Source organism: Podarcis bocagei, assembly GCF_964188305.1.
Source record: "Podarcis bocagei genome assembly, chromosome: 5".
Lineage (NCBI taxonomy): Eukaryota > Metazoa > Chordata > Lepidosauria > Squamata > Lacertidae > Podarcis > Podarcis bocagei.
Window position 1 is genome coordinate 8,294,879 of NC_138129.1, and position 26,648 is coordinate 8,321,526.

Consider the following 26,648-nt stretch of genomic DNA (forward strand, 5'->3'; position numbering starts at 1 on the left):
GATGTTTTGGAACTACAATTCCCATCATCCCTAGCTAACAGGACCAGTTGTCAGGGATGATGGGAATTGTAGTCTCAAAACATCTGGAGAGCCGGAGTTTGCCTATGCCTGACCTAAACATTCGTATCCATGTGTTTATTATCTAAGGAAACTGCGGGACCTGGGGCCTCGCCACGCAAGTGAAATTAACCGATCTGTCCACCCCTTGTCTTTCTACCTAAAAGTGGCAGTGGATTGGCAGTCCAGTACTATCTGACTTCCCAGGCCGGAATGATTATGGGAAGCTGTAAACCCCCTGGCTGGCATCCCTTCTCCAGCTTTCATTGTGAATGTAGAAGAGAACCACCGCTTGCTCTGAAGCTGCCCATGGAGGCACAGGTCAATTCTATGTCCAGGGCAGCTGTTTATCAGCTCCACCTGGTACGCAGGCTGAGACCCTATCTGCCCGTGGACTGCCTCGCCAGAGTGGTGCATGCTCTGGTTATCTCCCGCTTGGATTACTGCAATGCGCTCTACGTGGGGCTACCTTTGAAGGTGACCCGGAAACTACAACTAATCCAGAACGCGGCAGCTAGACTGGTGACTGGGAGCGGCCGCAGAGACCACATAACACCGGTCTTGAAAGACCTACATTGGCTCCCGGTACGTTTCCGAGCACAATTCAAAGTGTTGATGCTGACCTTTAAAGCCCTAAACGGCCTTGGTCCAGTATATCTGAAGGAGCGTCTCCACCCCCATCGTTCTACCCGGACACTGAGGTCCAGCACCGAGGGCCTTCTGGCAGTTCCCTCACTGCGAGAAGCCAAGTTACAGGGAACCAGGCAGAGGGCCTTCTCGGTAGTGGCACCTTCCCTGTGGAACACCCTCCCACCAGATGTCAAAGAGAACAACTACCAGGCTTTTAGAAGACATCTGAAGGCAGCCCTGTTTCGGGAAGCTTTTAATGTTTGATGTATTATAGTATTTTAATATTCTTTTGGAAGCCGCCCAGAGTGGCTGGGGAAGCCCAGCCAGATGGGCGGGGTATAAATAATAAATTATTATTATTATTATTATTATTATTATTATTATTATTATTATTATGGTCTCAGAGACCACCTAGGAATGTGATGAAGGGCACCTATTAGAGCAGGGGTCCCCAAACTAAGGCCTGCGGGTCAGATAAGGCCCAAGAGACTCATTTATCAGCCCGCGGCAACCCCCGCTGCCCGCTGCTGCCTCCCACTCTTACCGGCGCTGCTTGTGTGCATGCGCAAGCATTATTTGCACAAGCGTTATTTTCGCATGCGCAAGCATTATTTGTGCATGTACAAGCGTTATTTCCAGTGCACATCTGGGTCGGAGGAGGCCCATGCACATGCGCACAAGCTATTTCCGGTGCTCCTACGACCCGGAAGTGCGCTGGAAATAGTGTGTACGCACACGTATGGGCATGTGCTCCCCCGCCCTCCGGCCTGCCGCGCAATCGGCGCTGGAGACACCAGCCTGAGGCGCGGTAAGTTTGCTGACCCCTATATTAGAGAATCCTCTGCACTTTTTACAGCCTGATAGCAAAAGAGTTTTGTGCACAGCTCTGTTGTCCTTCAGTCTTACCAACATTCTACGCTGGTTTCTTGCAGTCAGAGGCTGCCGTACGTTCCTTCGCCTCTTCCGAAGTAGATGACCAAGAAGTAGCCGAAGAAAACTTTGAAGAGAGGAAGTATCCTGGGGAAATCACCTTAACCAACTTCAAACTCAAATTCCTTTCCAAGGAGATCAAGAAAGAGCTACTTACGTGAGTCTTCCTACTTGGGCAGCGATGCCTTGCAGTAACGTGGGGGGGGGGGACGACGACAAGAAGGAAGGGGTGCTTTTGCAGGATGGGTGGAGAGGGGGAATTCTTCAAGAGAAAAAAAATGTCCAAGTTGATGTTTCGTAATGGGTGGGTCTTATTTAATCCAAACACTTCATAGCAAAAGCTTTAAAGAGAAACTTTGTGCTCCGATTATTCCTGATTGTTGAGATGATGCAACCACTCCGTACAGCCTCCTGAAACTGTGCAATTATTGAAGGAAAGGCAGAGACACTCGACTAAAGCACCAGAATCTTACCATTCATTAAACTGACTATACGGGCATAATTAACCCCTACTTATTTCTTTCTGTGCTCAAGCTAGCCTTTCTAATGCAATAGTAGGAGGAGAAATCTTTCACCAAACCTATCGCTTTGTTTGCTTGCTTGTAAAGTGTGATGTTATACGCCGGGAGCAGCTTTTCTGAAACGGCCCACATTGTTGCAAACATCCTATGCTGAGCAGCATCACTCAAGTGTTATGGAGTTGAGGGGGTGGATAAACGGGGGGCAGAAAGAGAGTCTGTGTACCTGTGTGAGTGTGGGGTTCCCTAAGAAGTTCGAAATCTGAAATCCAGATTTCAATGTGTGGGTTTTCCAAATGGAAACTGGAAAACCTGTGTACTTCCCACAACTGAGCGTAGCTGTAATTGGAATATTGAGCAAATTGCAGGAGGAAAAAAATACCATATTTTTCCGTCTATAAGACGCCCCCATGTATAAGACAACTCCTATTTTGGGGGACTCCGGTTTAAGAAAATGGGGGGAGATGGCCTCCGTATATAAGATGCCCCCAAATTTTGGACGTTGTTTTTTAGGGAAACCTAGTCTTATATATGGAAAAATATGGTAATTCTCATATCATTACAGTATACTTCTGAGGAAATGGGGGCAGCGTTGAATTGGCTATTTACATTTTGACTTTTTGTCCTATTAGTCAAACATTTTGTAAGCAAAATGTTAGATACAAAACGAGAAAATGTAATATCACCGGCACCAGCACAGAACACCATCTACAAGCATTGCAAAACTGGCAAGATCCTTAAAACCTAAGACTCAACTTGAAAATTCAAACTCTGAGGTCTCCTGCTGACTCTGTCTCCATGATCTGTTCCTCAGAATCCCATTCACTCCAGGGCCTATGAGACATCAGTCTGACAGGAAAAATATATATTAATGTCAGTGAGGACAGCAGAGAATGGTAGAATCTCCAACTGGGTAGTGAAAGAGTTTACAAATTACTGAGATAAATACCAGTGTTTTGAGTACTGATGAGTCACATAATTTTCTGCAGAAATGGTGTGAGCAGTTATTTATTGCATTGGTAACCAAATTTTCTCCTTAAAGACAGGTGTAATTGATAATCACACATTTAGCATCACATCTAATTTGGTCGCAAGATCTGAGTTTTATGCTGTTCTCCTGGACTACACCACTTCAGCCCAAAGGTGGGAGATTCACAAGTTTGAATCCTCACTCATATTTTTAGTATAAAAAAAGACAAATATTCCTGCACATAAAATATTTGCACAGCAAGGGGAAAGGATCCAGTGAATTATCTGACAAAACCTAATCCTACAGTATTGGAGATGCTAGGAAAATGTAGACCACATCAGTGCCTAGATGGGAGGGCACGTGGAGCTCCCCAAAAATTTTCAAATGAATAACATATCTAAATGTATAGCATGATATAAATAATATTAGAACATTCAGAGTCGTGCTAGCAATGGGAGAATAAGACGCAGGTTTTTACAAAACATATGTAAATCTTCCCTCATATGGCATTTTTATTCCCCCCAGTATTGTGGGTGGTAAATAATACAGTGGTGCCTCGCAAGACGAAAAGAATCCGTTCTGTGATTCTCTTCGTCTAGCGTTTTTTTCGTCTTGCGAAGCAAGCCCATTGAAGGATTAGCGGATTAGCGCTATTAGCGGCTTTTAGCGGCTTTTAGCAGCTTATCTGCTGATCAGATCAGCTGATAAGCGGCTTAGCGGCTTAGAAAGGGGGGGGAGGGGAAAAAACCAGCAGGAACTCGCAAGACATTGTCGTCTTGCGAAGCAAGCCCATAGGAAATTTGTTTTGCAAAGCACCTCCAAAACGGAAAACTCTTTCGTCTAGCGAGTTTTCCGTCTTGCGAGGCATTCGTCTTGCGGGGCACCACTGTATCCTTTTAAACAATTTATCCTTTTAAAAATACTAACAGTAATGTATACAATGAAAACAAGCACATGTTTTTCAACACTTCGTAACAGAAACGTATCAGTGCTTACGTGTTTATCAATATTAACGTGACCTGGAGTTTTGGAGTGATGTTTCTTTAAACCTAAACTTAGCGATTATGAGAGCAGAAGAAGACTGCATTTCAATTTGGGTTATATTAATCTCAAGGTGGATGTTGTGAATTCTCCCTGTCTGAAGCTCTGGAACGGAAACGCATCATTCAGGAACTCCTGAGCCATAATCTCAAAAGTGGCACCACTTTGCTCACATCTAACCCTTGAGAGAGGGACGTGGGTTAAACCACAGAGCCCAGGACTTGCCGATCGGAAGGTCGGCGGTTCGAATCCCTGTGACGGGGTGAGCTCCCGTTGCTCAGTCCCTGCTCCTGCCAACCTAGCAGTTCGAAAGCACGTCAAAGTGCAAGTAGATAAATAGGTACTGCTCTGGCGGGAAGGTAAACGGCGTTTCTGTGCACTGCTCTGATTCGCCAGAAGCGGCTTAGTCATGCTGGCCACATGACCCAGAAGCTGTACGCCGGCTCCCTCGGCCAATAAAGCGAGATGAGCACCGCAACCCCAGAGTCAGCCACGACTGGACCTAGCGGTCAGGGGTCCCTTTACCATTAGCCCTTGAAAAGAGGGACTTTATCGAACTTGCTCATTATGCAATAGCATGCAATGGAAATAGAAGTATCCCATTCCTGTGGAGAAACTCACCAAGCTCTTGCAATTGCCAGGTTGGTTTCTTAAAGAGGCCAGTTTGCTTACCACAGTGGCAAACCAGTCGTTCCTGAATGCCAAGGTAGCAAATCAATAAGGATGCCCATCTGCCATTACCCTAAAGGTAAAGGGACCTCTGATCATTAGGTCCAGTTGCGGATGACTCTGCTGTTGCAGCGCTCACCTCGCTTTATTGGCCGAGGGAGCCGGCATACAGCTTCCAGGTCATGTGGCCAGCATGACTAAGCCGCTTCTGGCAAACCAGAGCAGCGCACGGAAACGCCATTTACCTTCCCGCCGGAGCGGTACCTATTTATCTACTTGCACTTTGACGTGCTTTCGAACTGCTAGGTTGGCAGGAGCAGGGACCAAGCAATGGGAGCTCACCCCGTCACGGGGATTCAAACCGCTGACCTTCTGATCGGCAAGTCCTAGGCTCTGTGGTTTAACCCACAGCGCTACCCGCGTCCCCCTCCATTACCCTTAGGGAGACCTGAAAAATGCACAGAGGAGAGTGTGGTGTCAAGGAGTCCCTGGGTTATCCTGTCTTCCCCATATACACATCTGTCTCTTCCCACTGATCTTTTGGTGGTAGGTGGATAATGGGTTCATAGCTATTTCTGGCCCAGCAGTGGCATGGGACCCACCCCAGTCTAGCCTGTACAGCCCTCAGCTATTCAGTAGGGATAGCTCGCTACAGGTTTCAGAAACGGTAGAGCCAGTTCCACATCAGTGTCTCCTCCCTGATACAGGCTTATTGGCAGCAGCTGGATCTGGGTAGCCAATGGGGCATTTGTGGAAGTTCAAAATGGCGGCTGGCTTGTATGGTGCCACCAGATAAGCCCATGGCCAGGAGGACAGGCAGTCAGGAGGCACCCAACAGGTGTTTGTGCTGGGTGTTCAGGTCCCACGAGATGCCCCAAAGTGACCTTGAGTAAATGGTTTGCTCCGCCACACCTTGTTTTTTCATGCTCTCCCACAGCTCCCCCCATACCCAAATCATGTCCCTCCCTTCATTCCTTGTATTCTTGTATGGCTAAATAACTGACCTGACACTTTAGTTGTAAGTGTCCAGTAGAATGTAGAAACAGAATGTCTATACAGTTATAGTCAACTTCTAACTCAGGGCAACGACATTATTATTTATATAAATTATTATTTTTGTATAAATTATTATTTTTTATATAAATGGTAAGACCATTCAGAAAGCTCTTTGCTGCAGTGCAGTAACTAAGAACATTAGCTGTGAGCCTTAGTTTCAGATCTCACCACAGCCACGATCTCACCGTGTGAGTAGATTTGGACAAGGTACAGTGGTACCCCGGGTTACATACGCTTCAGGTTACATACACTTCAGGTTGCATACTCCGCTAACCCAGAAATATTACCTCAGGTTAAGAAGAAGAAGAAGAGTTTGGATTTGATATCCTGCTTTATCACTACCTGAGGAGTCTCAAAGCGGCTAACATTCTCCTTTCCCTTCCTCTCTCACAACAAACACTCTGTGAGGTGAGTGAGGCTGAGAGACTTCAGAGAAGTGTGACTGGCCCAAGGTCACCCAGCAGCTGCATGTGGAGGAGCGGAGACGCGAACCCGGTTCCCCAGATTACGAGACTACCGCTCTTAACCACTACACCACACTGGCTCTTTGCTTCAGGATGAGAACAGAAATCGTGCTCTGGCGGCGCGGCGGCAGCAGGAGGCCCCATTAGCTAAAGTGGTGCTTCAGGTTAAGAACAGTTTCAGGTTAAGAATAGACCTCCGGAACGAATTAAGTACTTAACCCGAGGTACCACTGTACACACGTTTTCAGACCCACCCACTCACCCCCAGAAATATGTGGGTAAAATTGCATACTGGAAGACTTCCTGCCTTACATGGTTGCCGTAAAGATATGGAAAAATGGAAACACTTTGAAAGCTCTAAGGAACTACATAACAGGCTAAGAAGACGTTGAGCTCCATCTTGCCACCCACCACAAAAATGGGGTGGGGTGGGGGTTAAAGGCAGCAAAGCCCTCAGAAACCCTTGTGAGTACTTTTTATTTTTAAGTATGTCTTGCCAGGAAGTGTAATCCATTAGAAATCTGACCAGAAATGGGGCAGGAGAGACTTAGGCCCACCACCCTCCAAGAAATGGGATGGGCTAGCCTTTCACATTACTGGAAACGGGAGCAGGATTGAACCCTGCCAACACCACATCTCGTGTTTCATTCTTCATTACTTCTAAACTTAATTAAATTGTATTTGATATGCATGCAAAAAGTAGAAATTTGTTTTTTTGGGGGGTGGGCCTGCATTTGAAACCCGGCTGAAATCAAACAAAGGAAGAATTCACACCAAAACTTCTCTGCTTCCGAAGAGATACTGGCTCATTCACCTGTTAATGTGCTTTGCCCACCCCCCCCAAAAAAAAATAATCCACATAATAAAAGGTACACCGAAATAAAAACTTTATGAACTGCAAAAGATATAAAAGACTTATGTTCTGGAACTTATAGAAATTGCCACTTTTCCTTCATTGAAGTCTTAATAATGTTGTAGAATTAATCTCCTTTTAAATTTTTTGTACTGTACAATTCTAACGCTGCAAAGCACCTAAGGGGACATTTTGAAGGTCAAGGCAGAATAAAATAATGTTATAAATAAATGTGCATTTTTCTTAGATTGGGCACAATGAAATCAAGCTGCAATTTATTTTCAGATTCGTTGTGTTAAAGGTTGATGGGTTTTTTTTAAAAAAAATGTGTAAATTCTGAATATATATATATATGCCAATTATTTTTATTGATTTTCCATAATGTTTAACAAATTGTCACCAAATTTAAAAGCTGACTCCCCCCTCCCCCCGATGCCCCCTCTATTTTCCTCCCTCCTTTGCTGCTTCCAATAAAATAACTTTTCCCAACTATCATTTCAAAATACTTTCATCCCTTCTCCCTACACATCACCTGTTCAGTTACCAATTCCTGCTATGGCTTTTATACATTACTATAACCTGTCCTCAAAATAGTCAAGTAGAGTAAATCCTCTTTCATCTTTCTATAATAGTCGTCCGTCAGTTCTGAAACGTTTCCTTCTGATACCACTTGAGGAAGACTTTGCCTGAGAAAAGCAGATCTCGCTTCCTACCAGACAACGTACACACATTCCTCCCTAACATGGCCTTGAACATTGCTGTCTGGCATCAAGCGGTGGAGTGTAGGCCCGCACTGCCCGGGGCGGGTGCGCAGAGTGCACCCCCAAGAAGGGCAAGGGGCAGGGGGCACCCTGTTGGGTACCACAGTCCAGGGGAGGAGAGGGGCGGAGAAGCTGCCACCCCATCTCATCCTGCTCTCTGTTGCCCTATCAAGTCTTACCTGGTGGCAGAAGAATGCTACGCCTCTGCTGACATCTGGCCCCAGTCATAAGCAACTCAGCCTCATGCATGCTGAGCATGAAAATGAAAGCCCTAGAATTTTTGTGTGTTAATATAGAATATACATGTCCCACCCCACCGAATCTCCCAGCCTCACCCCCCTTCACATTTCCCCAAATTTTATCCTCCATTTTACATGCAACCAGCTCATTCGTAAATCATTGAGAAATAAACATATGGTAATCCATAACTCTTCTTCTCTGTCTAAAAGTCTCAGCTGTACTCCGTAATCATCACAATTATAACAAATAAAGGCTTGACATATCTCGCTTTGCATGTCATGAGTCTATCTCATATATTAGTTTCACCTTTTAAGTTGAATTACTGAAATAAATGAACTTTTCCATGGTATTCTAATTTTCTGAGTTTCACCTGTATTCAACACAAAAAACAGCGACAATTTGTTGTTGACAAAGGACAGCTGGACTTATAAAGGGCCTCATTCCCTTCAGTAGCTTAGGGCCTCATCAAACCTAAATTCGGCCCTGGCCACCTTCAAGGGGCACCTGGGTGAGAATGGAGCCTGCCTTATGCTGTGCAAGTGCTGTTGTTGCAAAGAGGCCAAAAACTGCCTTATTTGCTCCTACTACCAGATTCACTCAAGTCTCACCAATCCTGGCAAGCTCCTCAAACGCGATACCTCTTCCTCAGATCCACCCACCCAAATCTTGACTCGCTCCTGCTCTTTTCCTTTTTTAATATATTTTATCTTCAAATTTTATAACCACAATAATTCATAAATTCAATGCTTTTCCAAAAAAGAAAAAAGAAACAATATAGACTTCCCCCCTCTCCTCCCCTGGGTTCCGATCTTTTCCCGCATAATTTATTGCATCTCATTTTATCTCCAAATCCTTGTTTTCCACCTTGTTTATCTTAATTTCCAATTATTTAATTACATAAATGTTATATCAAAACTGCTAACGTTTTAATATATTTACAGTGGTCTTTTTAATAGCCTATAAATTTCTTCCATTCCTGCTCAAACTTTTTCCCCATCTTGATCTCTGATCTTCGCGGTCATCTTTGCCATTTCGGAATAGTCCATCATCTTAGTTACCCGTTCTACTTCTTTTTTTGGTGTCTTCTCCTGTTTCCAGTTCGGGCAAGCAGCATACATAAATAACCTTTTTAGCTCCCTAGGTATTCCATCCCCTGTTAGTCCAAGTGAAAAGGCTTCTGGTTTTTTAGCGAAGGTGATCTTAAACATCTTTTTCAATTCATTATATATCATTTCCCAGAAGTCTTTTACTTTTCTACAGGACCACCTACCTGCTCTTTTCCTTGCTTGTCCATCCAAGCCCCTCCTGTCGGCCATGTCAGCTTAACAGAAACTCTGTGTCCAGAGGTACCACATCTCTGAATTCCATATCCTGGGAGCAAACAATAGGGCAGGGGTCTGCAACCCGCGGCTCCGGAGCCGCATGTGGCTCTTTTACACCTTTGCCACGGCTCCGGGGCGGATACTAGCGAGGGGAGGAGGCGCACTGTGGCGGGCGCTGTACTGGCTGTGACGTTGCATGGGGGCGGTGCGTGCGTTAGTCATGCACCGTCCCGACGTCACCTTCCCGCCTGCCCGTTACATTGTAAGGGGCATGTACGCTGATCACTGCATTGAAAGGGGGCATGTACGCTGGTCACTGTTTTGAAGGGGAGTGAAGAACACACACACACACACACACACAAAAAGGTAACTTGTTAATTTAACGTTTATTTCTATGAGGAGGAGTAATTCTGAGGGATCAAACAAAGAAATAATAATAAAAAGTGACAAAAAAGTTATTTTTATAATGACGAGTTTTGCGGCTCCCAGTTTTTTTTTTCTTCGGAAATGGGTCCAAGTGGCTCTTTTTGTCTTAAAGGTTGCAGACCCCTGCAATAGGGGGATGTTCTTGTGCCCTGCATCCCAGCTTCCCAGATTGGTGGACTACTGCCGTAAGCAAAATAATGAACTAGATGAAAACAAGACACCATTCTCCCAGCTCCACCTCTTGCTTAAGGAAGCAATAGGACACAATGCATGAAATTTTAAAGAGGGGGGAGCTGCTGTCCATTCAGTGGCTTGCCTCCCATTACCAGTCCTCCATAAACACAACACAGGACCTGCTCATGTGTGGCACCCCAGCTTTATATATAGGCAGCGGTGAAGGAGGCCACTTGGGCACCTGGGGCAGCGGCCATAGGGGCAGAGCAAGCCGCGGGGCCTCCAGAGTCTGCCTGCCTCCTCCCACTCAGCAGGCCTACAACTGGGGGGGAGGCAGCGGGCGGACCATTTGGGACAGCGCGGAGCCTGCGTGCGCCCAAGCCACCACATCACTCCCAGGAGAGGAGCGTGGCTCGGGTGCGCTGCAGACCCCGTGGTGAGTGCTGCCCAGCATTTTGTCACCCGTCTGAGTGGTAACACCCGGGGCGGCCCGCACCAACTGCACCCCTCTTCCTCCGCCCCTGTCTATAAGGTCAAGCAGGGAGCAGGCCCTGGAAATCTCACTGCTGTTTAAAAAGTTTAAAAGTGAGCACCAGCATTAATTCATAAAACTGTCTTTCCTTCATGTGCCAGGATGGTTTACATGAAAAAACGGGGAGAGGGAACCCAGCAAAACTGTTAAAATAATAATACAGTGGTACCTCGGTTGTCAAACGTCATCCATTCCGGAAGACCGTTCGACTTCCGAAATGTTTGACAACCCAAGGCGCAAAGGGCGGTCTGCAAAGTCAATGGAGAAAACTGAAGAAGAAGAAATTCAGCGGAAGCTGTTTGACTTCCAAGGTGCATTCGAAAATGGAAGCATTTACTTCCAGGTTTTCAGCATTCAGGTTCCGAAACATTCGACAAAGGAGACGTTCGAGAACCGAGGTACCGCTGTACCGATAAAACAAGGCAGGACATCACAAAAAGCATAGAAGCAGTTGACAGAATTAAAACTTCAGTCTGAAAATTGAGTGTTTTATTGTGGTTTTTTTTTTTACCTGGTGCCAAAAATGCAGCTGTGTAGGAACTAGGCAAAGCATTCTTGGAAAAGTATCCCACGGCTGGGAGATCATCACTGAGAACGTCCTTTCCATGCTAGCAACCTGCCCCATCTGAGAAGATTCTTTACTATACATCTCAATGTATAGTAGGGACATATGGGTGCAGGCAATCCTTCAAGTGTTCTCATCCTAAGTCTTGAAAATCATTGTATATTAATTTTATAAAAAGGAAAAGGGGGGAAAGCAACGTGGTGGGGGGTGCCCTTAAGATGTCAGTCAGTTACATTGCCCCGCACAAAAATGCCTTAGCCAGTGTATGCAATTTATATAGCTGTATATAATATATATATATATAATCCTGCTGACAAGATGCCAAATTTCCTAATCGAAGGTGCTTACAAAAGAAGCATGGTTGGACTCCTAAAAAAAATCCCTATGGTAATTTTTCTCCCCGATTTCTACAGAAGAAGGATTTTCTTCTCCCTTTTTATATTTTTAAATTTTTTTACATATGCATGAATCTTACTGGTTTCTTTAATTTTTTTTGCCACTCACGTTTTTTTCCCCATAATTATTTTTGTTCAGTTGCCCTACCCCAGGCTGTGATGGCAGCGGACACATCACGGGGAATTATGCCTCTCACCGCAGGTTAGTTGACCTTACCTACGCTATTCTTTCAGGCTCTGACAATCTCTTAAAGATCTCTCTTTTTTAAAAAAATATAAAAATAGTGTGGATACTTTGGTTCTATTCCCTCTTCCCCTTTTTCTTTTACCTCCCCTACCTTTTTTTTTTTTTTTTTTTAGCTTACCCAAATATTCTATCTCTTCTTTTTCAGCCTTTCTGGTTGCCCTCTTGCTGACAAGAGCCTCAGAAATCTCATGGCTGCCCACTCTGCTGACCTCAAGTATGTTTGCGCTAAACTTGAATCTTCTCTCTCTCTCTCTCTCTCTCTCTCTCTCTCTCTCTCTCTCTCTCCTTTTCGCTACCTCTCGGCCTTTTTCTCCCTTCCCTCTGCACTTTTCCTTTAGAAAAAGGCTAATAAGAAACCTGCCTGTGAGTTAAAAAAAATTGACCTTAAACTGCCAATGCAAACAAAACAACATTGAGCTGGGAGATACGCAACATGTTGAATAATATTCAATTGTTGGTAGGAGATCATTGGCTTAGAACCTACCGATACATATATTCCTTTGAACTCGAGGCAGATTTTTTATATTTTTTATTGGCTATCCTGGAGATGTGTCTTTCTTTTTTTCCCCTCACACTTCTCTCTTCATGGTCTTTTGGAGATTGCAACATTGCCAGAAATTTTCTTGGATAATAAAGCAGCACTATTTCCCACCCCATCCCACCCCCGGACGGGTTGATTAACTTTCTGCCACAGGCTGAGAAAAAAGGGTGATTTGTGAAAGGGGATTTGTGCAAGCTTACAGAGGGCCTTTCCCCTTTACCTGAGGAACAGCTTAGCGAAGCCCAAAATGTTCATACCAGTTCCCCCCATCTGAAGAAGATCTCATCATGCTAACAACAGTAAATTAATGACCGCTCAAATTATCCGTACATACTTTATACGAAGCCAAATCAGGTGAATTGCACTTGAGTTGTACGTTAACTTTTAGGAGGAATTCTGTTTGCAAAAGAAGAAATTTAATGGGGGATCTAAGAGGAAGAAAACGCATGCATTTTTTCAAGCGTGAATGTAAAGGTCTCCAGTAAGCTAGGAAAATCAGTAATTTGGTTGTATTTCCGTCAGTCCCGTTTTCACATTCACATGACTGGTTACTTCACATGAACGGTTGTTTTAACACTTGTTTCTCAGCGGAAGTCAATTGACATGACTACTTTGAGGGCTTAATTTTTTTCTCCATTGTGACTTTTGATGTTTTCCGGTCAGGCTGACCCTGAACTGAATGCCCAGCCATCCAATTCGACCAACCAGTACTATTCCATCAGGAATGGTTTGCCATGGTGAACTAAACTGGAATCTAGGCTGGAGTGGTTGAGAGACTTGTACTCCATTAACATTCAACCTATGGAAACAAGGGAGAAATAGTAAGAATGGGTGGAGGCTGGATCCAAAAAGTGCTTATGTGAATCAGTTTGGAGAGAAGGGGGTATTGTGCTAAATATGCATCCATCCTAATACTAAAAAATACATGCTTGGTGGGAAATAAGCGCCATTTGGTGAAACCTAAGTAATTATTTTTTGGGGGAATGTGGCCCTCAAAATATAATTACCGTATTTTTCGCCCCATAGGGCGCACCGCCCCATAGGGCGCACCTAGTTTCTTTGGGGGGGAGGGAAATAAAGGAAAAAGATTTTTTTTTTCCCCAGGCGCGGGGGAAGCCCGAGCTTCCCCTGACCCCAGCCCCCAGAACAGCCTGCTATCCGCAAGCCTAGGGAGCCTGGCGGGAAGTCACTCCGGTCTCCCAAGGGTTGCGGAGAGCTGTGCGAAGCCCGGGACTCCAGGCAGCTCCGGTCTCCCAAGGGTTGCGCAGAGCTGTGCGAAGCCCAGGACTCCAGGCAGCTCCGGTCTCCCAAGGGTTGCACAGAGCTTCCTGAAGCCTGGAGAGTGAGAGGGGTCGGTGCACACCGACCCCTCTCGCTCTCCAGGCTTCAGCGAAAGCCTGCATTCACCCCATAGGATGCACACACATTTCCCCTTCATTTTTGGAGGGGAAAAAGTGCGTCCTATAGGGCGAAAAGTACGGTAAACAAGGGATAGTTTATTTCTAAAGTGCACTGGGATGTTTCAGAAATGAAGGTCCTTCTCCAAAATAATCCCCAAACAAGTTATTTCTTTGCACATGAACACAAAGCGCTTCCAGGGTGATTTCAGACAGATGCTTGTTGTGGGGCAGGGGACAGTTTAAGCCAACAACCTGCTCGCGATATCTGAACTGCCCATTTGCAATATTGAGCCCCTGTCTGGAATCCCCCGCAATATATGGTTAAAAAGCCAGACGCAGCTGAACTGTGCTGTTGCCCAGAATGTGCCCAAACGCAGCTTGCTGCTGATTTCACCATAGCCAAATTTCATACATTGGTTCCATCTCATTTCCCCCAAAAGGTAAGTTCTTTCCAGCCTGGTAGACTTCTTTTCCCCTCAGAGATGATTGAATGATTCACTTTTATTTTATGTTTTATGTTTATTTTATTTTTAAAATACCCCACTCTTCAGCCAAAAAGGAGGAGGGAAAACTACCCAGAGCAGTTTACAAATATCAATAAAAACACAATAATAAGACTAAAATGTCTTGACAGGATATTTAATAACACCGCGGGGAAAGAGAAGCAGATCACAATTTTGTGCACATTAGAGTTCATTCTTTCATTCCAAGTCACAGTGCCTCAACCACATTAGTTTTCAGTGCTTTCATTTCACTCATTCGGCAGCAAGTCATCAAATGTCAACAAAACAAGCCTTGAGAAAGCAAGTAATATACTTGCATTCAATGTTCTTCACACAGGTACGTGTGGCCCTGATTCAAATCAACCTCCAGGAACTGCCAAGTGTCTTAATACGGTGTTAATTACTCCAGAGGTGTTGTGAATAGTTGCTTGGGGAGCCTTAGTGCAAGATGAAGCAAAATATAATCCCTGTGTCTCCAAATTATTGCTACCCTTCAAGTCTCCTAGCATGTTCCCCATTCAAGATGCTGGATGAGATTTTAGTCATAGAATGGTCCTGGAATGGTCAATGTTTTGTTACAGTTCTTTAGAACATGTCCCAAAATATTTAGTGCCGTGTGGGCTCTTCAAACTTGAAATATTTTAAGAATTACCTGTTCTCTGCAAGCAGAAACAACATTCTGTGCACTGTGTTCCCTTCCAATGTATTACTTTGAAATTACTGTGGTGATTGTGGTTCATTAACTGCCCGTTGCCCTAAGGTCCCAGGGTGGGTCACAGCCATTTAAAATACAACATTAAAAATGGTTTAGAGAACAAATTACAGTCGCCAGAATAGGGCGGGTCTTCAAAAACATACACCTCGAGTGTCAAAGGCCAGGGTGCCCTTATTCAATTGTTTCTCATTGCAAAGCTGAAATGGGAGAAAGCGTTTGGATCAAATAAGAGCAGACCTGAAACTGTGAACTGAATTAACTCAATTTCTCCCACCCCATGACCGGAAAAGGTTTAGTATTTTGTCTTATGATCAATGCTGAATTTGTTTCCATTCCATGTATCTGTACAAATGTGTGTTCTTAGGAGCATTACCTGATTCTGAGGATGCTGCCAGGCGTCTTTCACTTAAAGTCGGAAAAGATTACAGTCTTAGAGAAGAGAAAGGAAAAGTAAAGGGCGTGGGAAACAGACCTGTGGAGTCTGGGACTCCATCAGTATTGGGTCTGACTCATAAATGGAGATATCAATACAACTCCCATCACAGAGAAAGCCAAAATATGTTGCACGGGTAGTAGAATACATTTCTTCTTCTTCTTTGCAATCACTCGTAGCCGAGTAAGATTGTCTTCCATAAACACGGTTTTAACAATGAGTCCGTAGGTGACAATAGAGGCCAATTCTGGATCCACACGTACTTCCACAGTGGGGACATTGGTTTCTGGGCAGGAGTTGATCGCAGTGTGAATAGGGCACCTTTTCTAGCTCCTCCCCCTTTTCGGGGCGAGTAGAGTAGACCCTAAAAAGCTGGTGTGCACTTGTCATTCTCAAGACTCAAAGCAGGAAATCTGATATCCATCAGTACTCCAGGATGCCAAGACCAAAACAGAGGAGGTGTAGGTGATCCAAGACCTCCCTTCCATTTTTAGTTGAAAGCAGCTGCAGATTAGGCAAGTTTAGGTGGCTTGAACTTTCATAAAGATAAAGGCAAAGGTAAAGGTACCCCTGACCATTAGGTCTAGTCGCGGACGACTCTGGGGTTGTGGTGCTTATCTCCCTCTATAGACCGAGGGAGCCGGTGTTTGTCTGCAGACAGCTTCCGGGTCATGTGGCCAGCATGACTAAGCAGCTTCTGGAGAACCAGAGCAGCGCATGGAAACACCATTTACCTTCCTGCTGGAGTGGTACCTATTTATCTACTTGCACTTTGACGTGCTTTCGAACTGCTAGGTGGGCAGGAGCAGGGACTGAGCAACGGGAGCTCAGCCCGTCGGAGGGATTCGAACCGCCGACCTTCTGATCAGCAAGTCCTAGGCTCTGTGGTTTAACCCACAGCGCCACCCGCTGTGGGTTAAACCACATTTTATCCTTGTTTTGCTGTGGCAGCTGAAGACAAACGCGTCCACTGACCTTTCATAGCTAGCTACAATTCAGTGACAAAGCTCCTATAATTCTACTTCAAGCATAATTACTAAAGGAAAATATGGGAATGTGGCTACTTTGGCGGCAAATCCCAATAGTTGCATCACCTTCAACAGCAGGCACCAAACATGTTGCCATCCAGTTGTTGTTGGAGACCAATTCCCAACAGCCTCAATCGGTTGCAACAACATTCAAAGGCGGGAAGCAAAAAAGCACCGTCCCCTTGTGAGATGAAGCATAGGTGCCCATGATATGCAGAGACAGAGTTGCAAATACTAAGAGGTATGAGTGGCAAAGCTTACATTTCTATACATCAGTGACAGTGAAGAAGCAACGAGGTGGAAATGGGAGAATGCATCATGTTCCTCTTAAGCAACCAAGCTTAGAAATGAAACCAAATTCAAGGTTTGCTTCTCAGAACTTGAGCTCTGTGGGGCATCAGGTCAGAGTGGTCTGTCCCTCTTCTGCCCATTGTAGCACTAAAGAGGAAGCCAGGTGAGCAAAGCACCAGAAATTTCTGCTTCGTATTCGAAAACATTTTCTTACTGATAAGAACAATGAATTTCAAGTTGTACTGGCGGTTTCCATTGGAGGAGAGCTTTGCTACCTAGACCCGTATTCCGTACAATTGAATAAAGCCTGTTTGCTTATGTTGAAATTTGAATTCAGTAAAGATGAGCGTAGGGAAATGGTTGCATTTTTCGTTCCAGCGCAAGTCTTAATCCTCTCGTTTTCACCATAGCCACGGAGCATTGAATAGGATTGTGCATCTACTTCTGTTATTTTTGCATTTTCTTCCTTGATACTGCCTGGAAATCCATGTAAGGCCTGAAACACTGACAAATAGCTCAGTGGCGAGAGAGGGAGACCCCAAACATGTAGGGCAAATCAACTGTCTGCAAAATCATTTTATCCTTGTTTTGCTGTGGAAGCTGAAGACAAACGGGTTGGACAGCAGTCGTGCCGGTGTCATTTGACGTAGATTGACTTGAATGCCACCATCAGTTTGCAGCTTTGTTCCTCAGCTGCTTCTCTTTCTTTTATCCTTCTTCAGGTGCCCAACGCCCGGCTGTGACGGCTCCGGCCACATAACAGGAAATTATGCCTCACACAGGAGGTGAGTCAGACTTCTTTGTGCAATGTGGAGAGAGATGAGGGGAAACTGAGGAGGAAGCAAGATGGAAGCTGCCTGGGAGAAACTGAGGAGGGGCAGGCGCAAGGTTTTTTAAGGTCTGAATTACAGTGGTACCTTGGGTTACATACGCTTCAGGTTACACACTCCGCTAACCCAGAAATAGTGCTTCAGGTTAAGAACAGAAATCGGGCTGCGGCAGCATGGCGGCAGCAGGAGGCCCCATTAGCTAAAGTGGTGCTTCAGGTTAAGAACAGTTTCAGGTTAAGAAGGGACTTCCAGAACGAATTAAGTACTTAACCCGAGGTACCACTGTACTGTGTTGTGAAATGATGCAGCTCTATAAAGTGTGTGCTGCCAACGTGAAAAGTTCAGAAAGCTCTGCTTTAAAGCCTAGGTCATTCGTGAGCGATGGCTGATACATCTGGCGTTGTCGCTGTTTTATGCGAGGATGAGAAATTGCCACAAAGTCAGTGGCGTAGCGTGGGGGGTACAGGGGGGGCGGCTGCACTGGGCACAACATCTGGGGGTTAGGGTTAGGGGGCGCAAATTACTTGCCTTGCCCCGGGTGCTGACAACCCACGCTACGCCACTGCACAAAGTATGGCCACCACGGTCCTTTGAGGCACTTCCGTGAGGTGGAATGGCTTCTGCGCTGCTGTGTGATAAAAAGGAGGCAGCTTTGAGTACAATTTCCCTCCCCTCGTATGTGACTTGTCAGCAACAACTGAGACTTTTGAGGTCCTGGAAAAGGATTCGAAATGTACTATCGGGCAACCATGAGGCCAAGTGAGCAGTCGGCAGCCACCCTTCACGAAATAACCAGCTTTTAAAGGGATGGAGCATGTGAGATTTATATTTTACCTCAGCCAGCAAACATGTACTGAACTCTGACTCGCTGCACCCTGTGTTGATCACAACCCACCCCATTGCAAAGGTTTCTGGCTGCCAGCCCATGTAGCCATTCCTCCCCCCCTTAAAACAGCATATCTGGGGTGGCTATATGCCCTACTTTACAGAGGACAGCCCTCTGTTTTGAAGAGTTTGAAAAGGACAATTCTCTACTTGAAAATGTCCTCTGTTCAGGCCAAGTCTGCTTTAAAGACACTCAGGAGAGGCCTTAAAATTGCCCATCCACAGTTGAGGATTATTTGCAGCAATCATTTCTAAGGTGGAATCTACACACATATAAAAAAACTGCTGTGAAAATGCTTTTTTAAAAAAAAAAAGTTTTGAAAAATGCATTGAATTTGGCATAGCTCACCCTCGCCCTCTAGTGTCACTTTTGTATATTGCACTTTACAACACATTGAAAACATTTTATTTGCAGCTGTATAGCTGAGTCCTAAGTTAGAGGCCGTACATATAAATTGCCATACACAAACTGGTGCCCTCTTCTGTTATGCAAATTCTTATTTCTTTTTTTAGCACATCTCTGTGATGGGAGGGCAAGTGAAACCAGAAACAGCCTCTCAGGAGAATGGGGAGGAAGACATTGAAAGGCAGAGGATATATGGGGAAAGATGGTCTCAGATGACTATTGGGTTTTGACAGAGAGCTTGAGAAAGGAATGGTGGATCTAGGAGAGCAGGGCCCAGAAAAGTCCTCAGAAGTTTAGTGAAGGGCTAATGCCACTTTTGAAGGCCAGGAGATTCGTGGGGCAGAGGAAGGAGACAGAAAATTAAAAATGCTTATCGTGCAGATATGGTTTGCTTCCCAAGGCCTCCCAACTGGCTCCATCGCAATAAATTATCCTAATAATAAACCACCTCCCTGAAGTTCTCTTGCATTTCGCTTGGCTCGGGGAAGGGGGATTGTAGAAAGCAAATGGCCTATTAAAGGCAAATTCCTTCCGTGATCAATGAAGGGAAAAGCAGAGAAAGGGAAACATGTTGAGGAGAGAATATGGATTGCAGGTGAGGTGGGGTTGGAGCAGGGTGCAATGAAGAGAAAAGTTGCAACATGGCGCAAGGAATACTTCGGGGATGATAACCCACCCACCCTCCAGCCAAGATGTTCTCGCTTTCTTATGAACTTCTGTTTTCATTTGCTGTGCCCTTCTGCTTTAAAGTGCTGGTTCCCGATTTTGAGGTGGGAGATACGAAAGCCCAACTTTTTCTGTAACTGGTGGAGTAAGGGCTCACCTCAGCCAACACCATTCTAGCTCCCAATTGCTGGCTGGATAGTGCCCCCCCCCTCTAATCAGTGCCAGATTTACGTATAAGCTAAACAAGCTATAGCTTAGGGCCCCGCTCTCTTGGGGGCCCCAAAAAAATTTAAAGGGGGGAAATCTGGATGTACTGTACATTTCTAAAATATAAGATAACAGTAATAATAAATAATAATAAATTTTTATTTATACCCCACCCTCCCTGGCCAGAGCGGGGCTCAGGGCGGCTAACACCAGTAAAATTACAATAAAATAAATACAAAATAAACCAATTTAAAATACAGGTTAAAATATAATTTAAGGTGCAGCCTCATTTTAATAGCAGCCCATAGATTAAAACCATAAGAGGAGGGAAACTTAAGGGTCAGACTGAGTCCAAACCAAAGGCCAGGCGGAACAGCTCTGTCTTGCAGGCCCTGCGGAAAGATGTCAAGTCCCGCAGAGCCCTAGTCTCTTGTGACAGAGCGTTCCACCAAGTCGGGGCCAGTACTGAAAAGGCCCTGATCCTAGTTGAGACCAATCTAACCACCTTGCGACCTGGGAGCTCCAAGGTGTTGTCATTTGTGGACCTTAAGGTCTTCTACGGGGCATATCAGGAGAGGCGATCCTGTAGGTACATGGGTCCTAAAAAACAAATAAAATAAATCCTACATGCAGCAACCGTGTTTTGTGTTGTGTAGGCTCCTATGATGTAAGTCATGGGTCCCACCTGCTAGCCTGCTCCCTAAAATATCACTGGTTTGCTCTTTCTATATCTAGGGTGCCTACATTCTTCATGGACTGGTTGCACGGCAACATGTGCAAATGGCTTTAGATACCTATTAGGTCCATAAATAACCAGATAGCATATATTCAACACACAAAATACAGCGACAATTTGTTGTTGACAAAGGACAGCTGGACATATAAAGGGCCCCGTTACCTTCAGTAGCTTAGGGCCTCATCAAACCTAAATCCAGCCCTGTCCTCTCTAATGCATGATTGTTCTCATGTGAACACCCAAGTAGGGCGACAATTTCATTCCAGTTTCACAGGTGTCTTACTTTCTCGTGGCTCAGTGGACAAACTGCAGTGTGCTTGTGAAAAGTTGGCAAGAAGCGAGCCCTCCTTTCATCTCTTGACTCATATATATTTCCCCGAATCGGATTAGAAGCTCTCTCTCTCCAGCAAAATAAAAGACAAAAGGGTCAGATTTTAGCTGACACAAAATTTCCAGTTAATAACACCACCTATTTATGACTTCTATTATCTTTTTTTTCCCCCAACATTAATGGGCACCTCACAGCCTCCCAATTGAACAGTTCCATTAACAGCCGCTGTCTGCTAACAAATATCTTCTTATCTAGGCACTATTAATTGCGAAGTCTCTCCCCCCTCAAAGCAAATGGCTTCCTCCTCCCCCCCCCCTTTCCTTTTTAATTTTCACCACCACTTTGTCCCTTTGTGAGGTGCGGAAACAGAATGATCAAAGCACCCAGGCAGGAGAATCAAAGGGGAGAAATTGTTCCTTTTTGCTGCTGGAAAATGGGATGTTCGGTTGAAGGGAAGGAGTTTTGCAGAAAGTCAATGTTCTGCAGCGGTGAAGGGTAAAACAGGGGTAAAAGTGGCTTTAAAATATTTCAGTAAACGAAATAAGGTTACACAAAGCACTGAATGCACAAGTATTCTTATGCGGGAAATCTGGGGTAGGGGTGTGTGTGTGTTGGCAAAAGAGAAATAGGGGCAAAGACTGAGAATGCAGAGGTTTTCCATTGGCCCTAGCAGAAGAGGAGCTTGTGTAAGGAGAAAGGGAATTGAAATGAAACGGGAATTGAAATGAGGACTGCTATTTTGATGCATGCAACAGGGTTGCAGTGTGGGGACATTAAATGGAGGTGGGAAAGTTGCATGATCACCGAGATGCAGAGAGCTGAATACAGTGGTACCTTGGTTCTCAAACTTAATCCATTCCAGAAGTCCATTCCAAAACCAAAGCGTTCCAAAACCAAGGTGCCCTTTCCCATAGAAACTAATGCAAAATGGATTGATCCGTTCCAGACTTTTAGAAACAACCCCTAAAGCAGCAATTTAACATGAATTTTACTATTTAACGAGACCATGGATCCATAAAATGAAAGCAATAATCAATGTACTGTACTATAAAATAAATAAGACAGTATTGCAGATGATAAAAATAAAAATCATTTTTTTGTTCTAGCCTGCACTGATGATAGTCATTGTTTGGATGGGGGGCTTTTATCCATTTCCATTTCCACAGCCACACAATCAATCAATCAATCAATCAATCAGTAGATGAATGGGGTTCCACACAGTAACAAAAACGAATTAACTGAAAAAGACTCAAAAACAAAAACACAAAATAAATAGCAAAAACAAAAGGGCCAAACTGAATCTGTTCTGGAAGTCCGTTTGACTTCCGAAATGTTCAAAAACCGAGGCGCAGCTTCTGATTGGTACAGGCACCCCAGAAACAATAAACGACAGCCGCATTGGACGTTCGGCTTCCGAAAAACATCCAAAAACCAGAACACTTACTTCTGGGTTTTTGGCATTTGAGAACCAAGGCGTTTGAGAACCAAGGTACCACTGTATGTGCTCTCTGCAGAAAAGACTTGTTACATAGCCAGGCTCTCCACGCAGGTTTGGTAACGTCAGAGTTCTCTGCAGTTCCTGGTGTGGCTCTTAGCACAAGTTTCTACGAGTCCATGGGAAACACCGAGGGGGAGTCCGTATGCTGCACCATGCCTGAGACAGCAGTGCATAGCTCATGCACAAGAAAAGGTGCAAGTCTTTTTAAGCAACAGGAAAGGGCTTAATTCTGCAGGGCCTCAGCTAGCTTAAGCACCATGCCCCAGGTTCCAGCGAGCAACCTCAGAAGCGGGAGCTCAGGAGGGACAAATCGGAAGCATGCAATGCAAGGAAACTCATCGGTGGCTGTTTTTCCACATTACAACAGTGCCAGGGGAATAAAATACAGTCATACCTCGCGTTACAGGCGCTTCAGGTTGTGCATTTTCGGGTTGCGGACCGTGCCGAACCCGGAAGTACCGGAACAGGTCACTTCTGGGTTTTGGCGCTCACGCATGCACAGAAGCACTAAATCGCGCTTTGCATATGTGTAGAAGCACCGAATTGTGACCCGCGCGTGTGCAGACACAGCACTGTGGGTTGCGAATGTGCCTCCTGCACGGATCATGTTTGCAACCCAAGCATCCACTGTACAAGGAGGGGATTTAAATAAGACAGAAAGTCTGTGAAATAAGATAGAAAGTCTATGAAAGTCACAATAGTCCAGCTGAAAGGTAAGGTCCAGAATTAGAGTGCAAAGGACATGGAAGATCCTAGCCGTACTGAGAAGAAAGGGTTCACTTGAATATAAGAGGCAAACGGAAAGAGTTTAAAATGATGTCAGCAATGCACGTATCTGATTCACGGTGGAGATAAAAAGGAAGGCTTGCACAGAAAGACGGTGTGTTTCTAATATTGTCAGACTGGGCCTTTGTTGCATTGAGTGCTGCGCTATAAGTCACACTTGGCTGTCCTTGCGTGGGTTTGGAGAGACCAGGTCAATTCCTTGGGTGAAGCCCAGAAAATGAGTTGAACAGGATAGCTGATACGAAATATGTTCTCTCTCGATCTCTGCCCTCCTCAGTTTTATTCTACCCCTGCATACTTTATCTAATTCAGATCGTGTTCATTTGGGACAGGGAATATAGCCTCTTCCAACCCTGAGTCCTTGAGAAAGGGGGAAGGAATGATAAATTAATGGTTGGAGGGCGTTGGAAGCGACTTGAGTTCTGGGAGCAGGAAAAACACTGCCAGGCTGCAAGTAAGGTGCCTTCTCTTCTTCTTCTTTTTAAAAAATGTAGTCTGTCGGGCTGCCCTCGTGCCAAGAAAAGTGGGATCAAGATCACCCCCACCAAGGATGACAAAGAGGATCCAGAGCTGATGAAGTAAGTGAGAAGACAATTCCCAGGCAAAATGTGGACATGAAGATGTACATCGTTTCCTTTCAACATGCAGTTCCCCAAGTCTGGTGTCCAAATGTGGTCCTTTCTAGTTCTTGTAATTTTCCCCTGCCCCACCCCAAACAAGGACTGAGCATCCTTAGTGGCTGAATTGCATCCTTGAACTTTGATGATGATGATATTATAATTATTTGTAACCCACCTGACTGGGTTGCCCCAGCTACTCTGGGTGGCTCCCAACAGATCCAAGAACACAGTAAAACATCAAACATTGAAAACTTTCATATACAGGGCTGCCTTCAGATGTCTTCCAAAAGGACCGGACATCATTTAATAATAGAATTGAAGAGTTAGAAGGGACCCCAAGGGTCATTTAGTCCAAGCCCCTGCAATGTAGGAATCAGCTGGTTGAGTTGATTGATTAAGTGGAATGATTTCCTGGCTTCTTGTTCTCAAACTAAAGTGATATTATTCCACTGCGTTGAGCATGCACTTAACTGTTAGCAGTTCAGTGGGATTACCTGTTGTACCTAATGACACTTTGGTGTAAAACTGGTGGTGCTGTGGTGTAAACCACTGAGCCTTGGGCTTGCCGATCAGAAGGTTGGCGGTTTGAATCCCCGCAACGGGGTGAGCTCCCGTTGCTCGGTCCCAGCTCCTGCTAACCTAGCATTTCGAAAGCACATCAAAGTGCAAGTAGATGAATAGGTACCACTCCGGTGGGAGGGTAAACGGCTTTTCCATGCGCTGCTCTGGTTTCGCCAGAAGCGGCTTAGTCATGCTGGCCACATGACCCAGAAAAACTGTCTGCGGACAAACGTTGGCTCCCTCGGCCAGTAAAGCGAGATGAGCGCCGCAACCCCAGAATCGTTTGCAACTGGACCTAACAGTAAGGGGTCCTTTACCTTTTACAGGTTTTTTGTTGTTGTTGTTTTTTAATGCCAGGAAAGTTTCTATTTGCTGGTTGGAGAGTTCTCTGATTTTGGCATCATTAGCTTAGCTCTCACTAATCTGATGGGTGAGAATGGTTGAGTAATCTGCATGATACCGCCTTTCATCAACTCATTATCAATCATTAGTGTGCTTAATTTGAAAAGCTTTAATCATCCTTTCCATTCCTGATTAATCAGAGGAACTCACAATAAGAAAAGACTCCGGGACGTAGAATTCTTGAAAGGGCTACTGTTATCGTACAAGCTGCAGTGTGGTGTGGACTCCTTCCTCTCTGTGTACTGTTTGCTGCAAAATAAAACAGGAGAGAACAAGAGAGCCCTCCCTTCTAACAATGAGTGGAAGCTTTTGCTCATTTCAATTGGGGATTGATAAACTGGGGGGGGGGGTCCTATTCCGAATCCCCCTGTTCTGAAATTTGCTGCATCATTAATGCAGCCCCCACATCTTGGTATGAGTTTTCCACTCATCTGCTAAAGCTGCGTACACACTCACTTTAAAGCAAATTAGAAGCACATTGTTTACCTTAAATAACTCTGGGTGTTGTAGTTTGTTAAAGGTGGCTGGGAGTTGTAACTCTAGGGGGGGAGCGGAAACTACAGAGGGATAAAATGTGCCCAGTTATTTGAGGGGAATCATGTGCTTTAAAAATATCGTGTGTACACAGCCAAAGACAGGAAATAAGCAGTGTTGCAGAGGTGAAGAGATTTGCCTCACCCTATGCCCCATAAGACCCTGATGTTGGGAAAGATGGAAGGCACAAGGAGAAGGGGATGACAGAGGACGAGATGGTTGGATAGTGTTCTCGAAGCTACCAGCATGAATTTGACCAAACTGCGGGAGGCAGTGGAAGACAGGAGTGCCTAGCGTGCTCTGGTCCAGGGAGTCACGAGGAGTTGGACACGACTAAACAACTAAACAACAACATGCCCCATAGCCAGACTGTCAGGCTTCAGGAAATCGGCTTCGTCCCCATCCCCCCCTTTGGCAGTAGATTAGCAGAACAAAGGGAAAGGAGTCTTCTTACCAGTTAGAAATTTTCATGATCACAGCGAGAGAATGAAGAATCCATTTCCTAGGAATGAAGGTGCTCCCAATTAAGGGCTCCACCCACTTCCTCCCTAGTCACCCACGTCACTACCACATCTTGTAACATGACCTCATAACTACCGTGCTTGGAAACATACTGGGAGCCAATGTGGGTCTTTCAAGACCAGTGTTATGTGGTCTCAGCAGCCGCTCCCAGTCACCAGTCTAGCCGCTGCATTCTGGATTAGTTGTAGTTTCCGGGTCACCTTCAAAGGTAGTCCTACGTGAGCACATTGCAGTAGTTGTGGCAATCACACAGGGTCCCTGGACGTTTCACCATCTATTGATCCCTGTGCCACCACTTTATTTCTCACTGCCACTACCCAGGACCTACTTGGTACAATGCCGAGTCCAGTCAGGTTTAAATTGGAACATAAACTTCTGTTTATTTATTGCAGTTTAACAATCGTGTGGTTTTATAAACGGTATCGGTCAATTACAATCATAGGATGCCTATCCAGACCTATAACTTTCGCTACCTGCTCTCACTCACTAAACCACCTCTCAGATATTTACTTGTCTTCCTAGCTCCTAACTGTTCCCGACTCAACTTATTGTGCTACGCTAACTCAACCTACCCACAGACTCTATCCCAATTCACTCCCACTCCAACCAACCACCCAACTCCCAACGAACTCCCCCCTTCGCCCCTCCCAGAGCTGGTTTTATAGTCCCTCTGACTCCACCCCCCTGGGTTCTGATTGGGTAACCTGTTTAACTATTTCACCTCCAGCACTCTCATATGTTAACATCACAGTAGTCAAAGTGGGAGATAACTAGAGCATGCACCACTCCGGCCAGACAGTCTGTGGGCAGGTAGGGTCTCAGCCTACTTCTCTCTCTCCCAGTGCTTCTTCTCCATCCAGTATTTCCCAGCTTCTGCCTTCTGAACTATGCCCCTCTGCAAAC

At 45.2% G+C, this 26,648-nt stretch overlaps 1 protein-coding gene across 4 annotated transcripts in view; it reads left to right on the forward strand.

Annotated features, from left to right (window-relative positions):
- Positions 1-26,648, forward strand: part of MYT1 (myelin transcription factor 1) — a 169,776-nt gene that overhangs the window by 118,291 nt on the left and 24,837 nt on the right. For 3 of the 4 annotated variants that reach the window (XM_081196043.1, XM_081196044.1, XM_081196045.1), the window contains exons 14-18: positions 1,620-1,774; positions 11,743-11,805; positions 11,996-12,064; positions 17,484-17,546; positions 23,601-23,684. In XM_081196043.1, the coding sequence (XP_081052169.1) occupies positions 1,620-1,774; positions 11,743-11,805; positions 11,996-12,064; positions 17,484-17,546; positions 23,601-23,684 (434 nt within the window). The remainder of the gene's footprint in view (positions 1-1,619; positions 1,775-11,742; positions 11,806-11,995; positions 12,065-17,483; positions 17,547-23,600; positions 23,685-26,648) is intronic. The other variant, XM_081196046.1, reaches the window with a different exon arrangement.